Source organism: Montipora capricornis, chromosome 5, assembly GCF_036669925.1.
Source record: "Montipora capricornis isolate CH-2021 chromosome 5, ASM3666992v2, whole genome shotgun sequence".
Lineage (NCBI taxonomy): Eukaryota > Metazoa > Cnidaria > Anthozoa > Scleractinia > Acroporidae > Montipora > Montipora capricornis.
In genome coordinates this window covers 9,167,036-9,175,740 of record NC_090887.1, presented here as the reverse complement: position 1 = coordinate 9,175,740, position 8,705 = coordinate 9,167,036, and the positions used below count along the sequence as shown (strand labels likewise).

At 43.7% G+C, this 8,705-nt stretch overlaps 1 protein-coding gene and 1 pseudogene across 1 annotated transcript; both read right to left on the bottom strand.

Moving 5' to 3' along the window:
- Window positions 1-554: 554 nt before the first annotated feature.
- Window positions 555-1,549, bottom strand: LOC138050182 (uncharacterized). The gene is made up of 2 exons (XM_068896641.1): window positions 1,538-1,549; window positions 555-1,379 (listed from the first exon to the last, which is right to left on the bottom strand). The coding sequence occupies exons 1-2, from the start codon at window positions 1,547-1,549 to the stop codon at window positions 555-557; spliced, it is 837 nt and encodes a 278-aa protein (XP_068752742.1).
- Window positions 1,281-7,262, bottom strand: LOC138049373 (tetratricopeptide repeat protein 28-like; annotated as a pseudogene).
- Between the last annotated feature and the right edge of the window lie 1,443 nt (window positions 7,263-8,705).

Genomic DNA, 8,705 nt, shown 5'->3' with positions numbered 1-8,705 from the left:
GTGCTATTATTGGCCTTGATACCTGCTTTCCGCCATCAGCGAGCAAGCAGAAGACTGACGATTTCTTTTAGGAGGTGGCGGCACTTGTGAATTCGTGCTTGAAGAGTTACTTCCTCACTCCCTTCTCTTCTTCGACATGAAAAGCTGCGGAAGCCCCAATCCAGTTATCTTCGATCTAATAATCAGCATATATGAACAACTGGTGATCCCTCCGTGCACAGTTTCTTACAGAGCAACAACCTAGCGTCAATCCGCCATTACTGCTCGGCCCAATCCTGCTTGCATTATCTTTTCCAAACAGTTTTATCCACACATCTAATGCCCGTTGCTTTCACTGCAGAGGAGAGGTAAAACCATCTGACGAATGCTGGATCACCCCTAAGTGAATGGTAAACACAGTTAAACCGATAAACGCAACTACCGCCCCATGTCATTACTCAGCGTTCCTGGTAAACTAATGAAGTCGACTATCACTTACTCCAATACATCGCAACTTCCCATTCACAATCTCAGCGACCCTAATCAATGAGCGTCACCTGGATGACCCGTAACCACTAATCAAGTGTGTTTACACTATCAAGTGTGCATACACTTAGTGTATCAAGTGTTCTTACACTATCTTCTCTGTAATGTTGCAGCCTCCCCTTGAGTGAATGATAACTATCAGCTGTGCTTGCATGATCTTCTCCAAAAAGTTTTATCCGCACATCTAATGCACGTTGGGCAGACTGGAGAGCAGAGGTAAAATCATCTAACGAATGCTGTGTTGCCCCAAGTAAATAATAACTATCAGCTGTGCTTGCATGATCTTCTCCGAAAAGTTTTATTCGCACGTCCAATGCACGTTGAGAAGACTGCACAGCAGAGGAAATATCACCTAACGAATGCAGTGTCACCCCGAGTGAATGATAACTATCAGCTGTGCTTGCATGATCTTCTCCGAAAAGTTTTATCCGCACGTCTAATGCCCGTTGGGCAGACTGCAGAGCAGAGGTAAAACAACCTAACGAATGCTGTGTCACCCCGAGTAAATAGTAACTATCAGCTGTGTTTTCATGATCTTCTCCGAAAAGTTTTATCCGCACGTCTAATTCCCGTTGGGCAGACTGCAGAGCAGAGGTAAAATCACCGAACGAATGCTGTGAAAGGTAACTATTAGCTATGCTTGCATGATCTTCCCCGAAAAGTTTTATCCGCACCTCTAATGCACGCTGCTTTGACTGCAGAGCGGAGGTAAAATCACCTAACAAATGCTGTGTCGCCCCAAGTAAATGATAGCTATGAGCTGTGCTTGCATGATCTTCTCCAAAAAGTTTTATCCGCACGTCTAATGCCCGTTGGGCAGATTTCAGACCAGAGAAAAAATCTCCTAACGAATTCTGTGTCAACCCGAGTCAACGGTAACTATCAGCTGTGCTAGAATGATATTCTCCTAAAAGTTTTTTGCGCACGTCTAATGCCCGTTGGGCACACTGCAGAGCAGAGTAAAAATCACCTAACGAATGCTGTGTCACCCCGAGTAAATGATAACTATTACCTGTGCTTGCATGGTCTTCTCCGAAAAGTATTATCCGCACGTCTAAAGCCCGTTAGGCAGACTGGAGAGCGGAGGTAAAATCACGTAAAGAATGCTGTCTCGCCCCGAGTGCATGGTAACTATCAGCTGTGCTTGCATAATCTTCTCCAAAAAGTTATATCCGCATGTTCAATGCACATTGGGCAGACTGCACAGCAGGGGAAAAATCACCTAACGAATGCTGTGTCACCCGGAGTGAATGATAACTATCAGCTGTGCTTCCATGATCTTCTCCTAAAAGTGATATCCCCACGTCTAATGCCCATTGGGCAGACTTCAGACCAGAGAGAAAATCACCTAACGAATCCTGTGTCAACCCGAGTCAAGCGTAACTATCAGCTGTGCTTCAATGATATTCTCCAAAACGTTTTCTGCGCACGTCTGCTGTGTCGCCCCAAATTCATGATAACTATCAGCTGTGCTTGCATGATCTTTTCCAAAAAGTTTGATACGCACGACTAATGCCGGTTGGGCAGACTGCCGAGCCGAACTAAAATCACCTAACGAATGCTGTGTTATCCTGAGTGATTGATAACTATTAGCTGTGCTTGCATGATCTTCTCCGAAAGGTTTTATCCCCACGTCCAATCCACGTTGGGCAGACTACAGAGCCGAGCTAGAATCACCTAACAAATGCTGTGCTGCCCCGATTAAAAAATGACTATCAGCTGTGCTTTCATGATCTTCTCCAAAACGTTTTATCCGCACGTCTAATGCCCGCTGGGCAGACTGCCAAGCCGACCTAAAATCACCTAAAGAATGCTGTGTCACTCCGAGTGAATGATAACTAGTAGCTGTGCTTGCATGATGTTCTCCGAAAAGTTTTATCCGCACGTCCAATGCACGCTGGGCAGACTGCAGAGCAGAGGTAAAATCACCTAACGAATGCTGTGTGGCTCCTAGAGAATGATAACTATCAGCTGTGCTTGCATGATCTTCTCCGAAAAGTTTTATTCGCACGTCCAATGCACGTTGCTTTGACTACAGAGCAGAGGTAAAATCACCTAACGAATGCTGTGTCCCTCCTATTAAATTAAACTATCAGCTGTGCTTGCATGATCTTCTCCGAAAAGTTTTATTTGCACGTCCAATGCACGTTGGGCAGACTGCAGAGCAGAGGTAAACTCACCTAACGAATGCTCTGTCACTCCCAGTAAATGATAACTATCAGCTGTGCTTGCATGATCTTCTCCGAAAAGTTTTATTCGCACGTCCAATGCACGTTGCTTTGACTGCAGAGCAGAGGTAAAATCACCTAACGAATGCTGTGTCCCTCCTATTAAATCATAACTATCAGCTGTGCTTGCATGATCTTCTCCGAAAAGTTTTATTTGCACGTCCAATGCACGTTGGGCAGACTGCAGAGCAGAGGTAAACTCACCTAACGAATGCTCTGTCACTCCCAGCAAATGATAACTATCAGCTGTGCTTGCATGATCTTCTCCGAAAAGTTTTATTCGCACGTCCAATGCACGTTGGGCAGACTGCAGAGCAGAGGTAAAATCACCTAACGAATGCTGTGTCCTTCCTAGTGAATGATAACTATCAGCTGTGCTTGCATGATCTTCTCCGAAAAGTTTTATTCGCACGTCCAATGCACGTTGGGCAGACTGCAGAGCAGAGGTAAAATCACCTAACAAATGCTGTGTCACTCCTAGTAAATGATAACTATCAGCTGTGCTTGCATGATCTTTTCCGAAAAGTTTTATTCGCGCGTCCAATGCACGTTGGGCAGACTGCAGAGCAGAAGTAAAATCACCTAACGAATGCTGTGTCACTCCCAGTGAATGACAACTAACAGCTGTGCTTGCATGATCTTCTCCGAAAAGTTTTATTTCCACGTCCAATGCACGTTGCTTTGACTGCAGAGCAGAGGTAAAATCACCTAACGAATGCTGTGTCACTCCTAGAGATTGATAACTATCAGCTGTGCTTGCATGATCTTCTCCGAAAAGTTTTATTCGCACGTCCAATGCACGTTGGGAAGACTGCAGAGCAGAGGTAAAATCACCTAACGAATGCATGCTGTATCACTCCGAGTAAATGGTAACTATCAGCTGTGCTTGCATGATCTTCTCCGAACAATTTTATTCGCACATCCAATGAACGTTGGGCAGACTGCACAGCAGACGTGAAATCACCTAAGGAATGCTGTGTTACCCCGAGTGAATGGTAACTCTCAGCTGTGCTTGCATGATCTTCTCCGAACAATTTTCTTCGCACATCTAATGCACGTTGCTTTGACTGCAGAGCAGAGGTAAAATCACCTAACGAATTCTGTGTCACTCCTAGTAAGTGATAACTATCAGCTGTGCTTGCATGATCTTTACCGAAAAGTTTTATTCGCACGTCCAATGCACGTTGGGCAGGATGCAGAGCAGAGGTAAAATCACCTAAAGAATGCTGTGTCACTCCGAGTGAATGATAACTAGTAGCTGTGCTTGCATGATCTTCTCCGAAAAGTTTTATCCGCACGTCCAATGCACGTTGCTTTGACTGCAGAGCAGAGGTGTAATCGCCTAACGAAGGCGGTGTCACTCCGAGAAATTCATAACTATCCGCTGTGCTTTCATGGTCTTCTCCGAAAAGTTTTATTCGCACGTCCAATGCACGTTGGGCAGACTGCAGAGCAGAGGTAAAATCACGTAACGAATGCTGTGTCCTTCCTAGTGAATGATAACTATGACATGTGCTTGCATGATCTGCTCCGAAACGTTCTATCCGCACGTCCAATGCACGTTGCTTTGACTGAAGAGCAGAGGTATAGTCACCTAACGCATGCTGTGTCACTCCAAGTAAATCATAACTATCAGCTGTGCTTTCATGATCTTCTCCACAAAGTTTTATCCGCACGTCTAATGCCCGTTGGGCAGACTGCAGAGCCGAGCTGAAATCACCTAACGAATGCTGTGTCACTCCTAGTAAATCATAACTATCAGCTGTGCTTGCATGATCTTCCCCGAAAAGTTTTATTCGCACGTCCAATGCACGTTGGGCAGACTGCAGAGCAGTGGTAAAATCACCTAACGAATGCTGTGTGGCTCCTAGTAAATAATAACTATCAGCTGTGCTTGTATGATCTTCTCCGAAAAGTTTTATTCGCACGTCCAATGCATGTTGGGCAGACTGCAGAGCAGAGGTAAAATCACCTAACGAAAGCTGTGTCACTCCTAGTGAATGATAACTATTAGCTGTTCTTGCATCATCTTCTCCGAAAAGTTTTATCCGCACATCCAATGCACGTTGCTTTGACTGAAGAGCAGAGGTATAGTCACCTAACGCATGCTGTGTCACTCCAAGTAAATCATAACTATCAGCTGTGCTTTCATGATCTTCTCCGAAAAGTTTTATCCGCACGTCCAATGCACGTTGCTTTGACTGCAGAGCAGAGGTATAGTCACCTAACGCATGCTGTGTCACTCCGAGTAAATCGTAACTATCAGCTGTGTTTTCATGATCTTCTCCGAAAAGTTTTATCCGCACGTCTAATTCCCGTTGGGCAGACTGCAGAGCAGAGGTAAAATCACCGAACGAATGCTGTGTCACCCCAAGTGAATGATAACTATTAGCTATGCTTGCATGATCTTCCCCGAAAAGTTTTATCCGCACCTCTAATGCACGCTGCTTTGACTGCAGAGCGGAGGTAAAATCACCTAACAAATGCTGTGTCGCCCCAAGTAAATGATAGCTATGAGCTGTGCTTGCATGATCTTCTCCGAAAAGTTTTATCCGCACGTCTAATGCCCGTTGGGCAGACTGCAGAGCAGAGGTAAAATCACCTAACGAATGCTGTGTCGCCCCGAGTAAATGATAACTATCAGCTGTGCTTGCATGATCTTCTCCAAAAAGTTTTATCCGCACATCTAATGCACGTTGCTTTGACTGCAGAGCAGAGGTAAAATCACCTAACGAATGCTGTGTCACTCCTAGTAAATGATAACTATAAGCTGTGCTTGCATGATCTTCTCCGAAAAGTTTTATCCGCACGTCTAATGCCCGTTGGGCAGACTGCAGAGCAGAGGTAAAATCACCTAACGAATGCTGTGTCGCCCCAAGTAAATGATAACTATCAGCTGTGCTTGCATGATCTTCTCCGAAAAGTTTTATCCGCACGTCTAATGCGCGTCGCTTTGACTGCAGAGCGGAGGTAAAATCACCTAACAAATGCTGTGTCACTCCTAGTGAATGATAACTATCAGCTGTGCTTGGATGATCTTTTCCGAAAAGTTTTATTCGCACGTCCAATGCTCGTTGCTTTGACTGCAGAGCAGAGGTAAAATCACCTAACGAATGCTGTGTCTCCCCGAGTGAATAGTAACTATCAGCTGTGTTCGCATGATCTTCTCCGAAAAGTTTTATCCGCACGTCTAATGCACACTGCTTTGACTGCAGAGCGAAGGTAAAATCACCTAACGAATGCTGTGTCGCCCCAAGTAAATGATAACTATAAGCTGTGCTTGCATGATCTTCTCCGAAAAGTTTTATCCGCACGTCTAATGCCCGTTGGGCAGACTGCAGAGCAGAGGTAAAATCACCTAACGAATGCTGTGTCGCCCCAAGTAAATGATAACTATCAGCTGTGCTTGCATGATCTTCTCCGAAAAGTTTTATCCGCACGTCTAATGCCCGTTGGGCAGACTGCAGAGCAGAGGTAAAATCACCTAACGAATGCTGTGTCACCCCGAGTAAATAGTAACTGTCAGCTGTGTTTTCATGATCTTCTCCGAAAAGTTTTATCCGCACGTCTAATGCCCGTTGGGCAGACTGCAGAGCAGAGGTAAAACCACCTAACGAATGCTGTGTCACCCCAAGTAAATGGTAACTATCAGCTGTGTTCGCATGATCTTCTCCGAAAAGTTTTATCCGCACGTCTAATGCCCGTTGGGCAGACTGCAGAGCAGAGGTAAAATCACCTAACGAATGCTGTGTGGCTCCTAGAGAATGATAACTATCAGCTGTGCTTGCATGATCTTCTCCGAAAAGTTTTATTCGCACGTCCAATGCACGCTGCTTTGACTGCAGAGCAGAGGTAAAATCACCTAACGAATGCTTTGTCATTCCTAGTGAATGATAACTATTAGCTATGCTAGCATGATCTTCCCCTAAAAGTTTTATCCGCACCTCTAATGCACGAAGCTTTGACTGCAGAGCGGAGGTAAAATCACCTAACGCATGCTGTATCACTCCAAGTAAATCATAACTATCAGCTGTGCTCGCATGATCTTCTCCGAAAAGTTTTATCCGCACGTCTAATGCACGTTGCTTTGACTGCAGAGCGAAGGTAAAATCACCTAACAAATGCTGTGTCGCCCCAAGTAAATGATAGCTATGAGCTGTGCTTGCATGATCTTCTCCGAAAAGTTTTATCCGCACGTCTAATGCCCGTTGGGCAGACTGCAGAGCAGAGGTAAAATCACCTAACGAATACTGTGTGGCTCCTAGAGAATGATAACTATCACATGTGCTTGCATGATCTTCTCCGAAAAGTTTTATCCGCACGTCCAATGCACGTTGCTTTGACTGCAGAGCAGAGGTGTAATCGCCTAACGAATGCTGTGTCACTCCGAGTAAATCATAACTATCAGCTGTGCTTTCATGATCTTCTCCAAAACGTTTTATCCGCACGTCTAATGCCCGCTGGGCAGACTGCTGAGCAGAGGTAAAATCACCCATAGAATGCTCTATCACCCCGGGTGAATGGTAACTATCAGCTTTGCTTGCATGATGTTCACCTAAAAATGATATACCACATGATCTTATTAATCAGTTTAAAACGATAATGACGATTTTGAATCTTCTGGATTTTTGTGTGAAGATGATGATGTTGTTTATATTCAAGATTTCTTAACAACGTTAATTTAGGGATGCTTAGGTTACATCCAGGGTTCGCGGATGAGTTCGTTTGTTTCTCGATTTATGCACCTATTAGACATTTTAATGTTTTCTCACGATTTTGCAATGTTGTACGAACCAGCAGTTTTAAAACTGAACTGCGATCAATATCAATTCCAAAGTTACTGAGTCTCCCCTGATTATGGTTGAATATACTGTAAAGTTATATCAAACAATTAACAAGTTCTCTTTGGTAACCCTTTTCAGCATTGTTTCATGCTTTTAAGGACGGTGCCTACTAATTCAAAGGTATTTTTGTGCGGGTTCCTGAATGTGCGGGAAAAGCAGATCTTAACAAGTGTTATTGAAATCCAAAAAGAAAATGGGGGGTAACCACGTATTTTTCGAAGATAATTCATGAATAATATTTGTAAAAAGCTTTAAAGTACAAAGCAATGTATGGCGTTCTTTGCCAAACTGATGCTCAGGTATCTCTTAAAAATGCATGGTTACCCCCAATTTTCTTTTTGGATACCAAGAGCTCTAGCTAAGTTCTGCTTTCTCCGCATGCTTTTGAACCGCGCAAAAATATCCCTCTATTAATAAGCACCGCGGATAGGAAATCCGAGTATCTCGAGATGCGCAGAACGTATGCGCGATAACAATAGTAGGCACCGTCCTTAATAACTTCTTTGCTTTTCCGTGCTAATCCTCTCAGACACTACTTCAATTCGCAAGCATCTTGACTACACTTAAATAATCTTTGGTTACTGTTACTACTTTTAAGGTGGCTGGAACCAGTTTCACTAATTTTAAGAGACCTTCTTATTAGAAGGGTTGTCACTGTATAACGTAACAGCAATGTTATAGCACCATATGAAACACCAATTATTGCTTAGCAAAATACGCCCACTATTGCAACGTAATAGGTTACCATGGAAACATTAAAGCTTTCAAAAATGCACCTAATATTTCCTCTTTACTTGCGTATTGCTCAAAAATGTAGGATGGTAATTAGTAATCTGAGATAGAACTTTCGGTAAAGTTTAAGAAAACTTCATACAAGCCAATTAAGAGCTACCTTTAATCTTTAAAACAAAATGGGGATCACCGAGTTCATTTTTGAGCGATAAGCAGGTAAACACGAACACTAGGTGCTTTTTGAGAGCTTTCATGTTGCCCTGGTAACCTATTACGTTGCAACAGTGGGCATATTTTGTGAAGCAATGTTGGTGTATAGTACTTACAACCCTTCTAATACTAAGGTGGTGAAACTGGTGCCAGCCACCTTAAATCC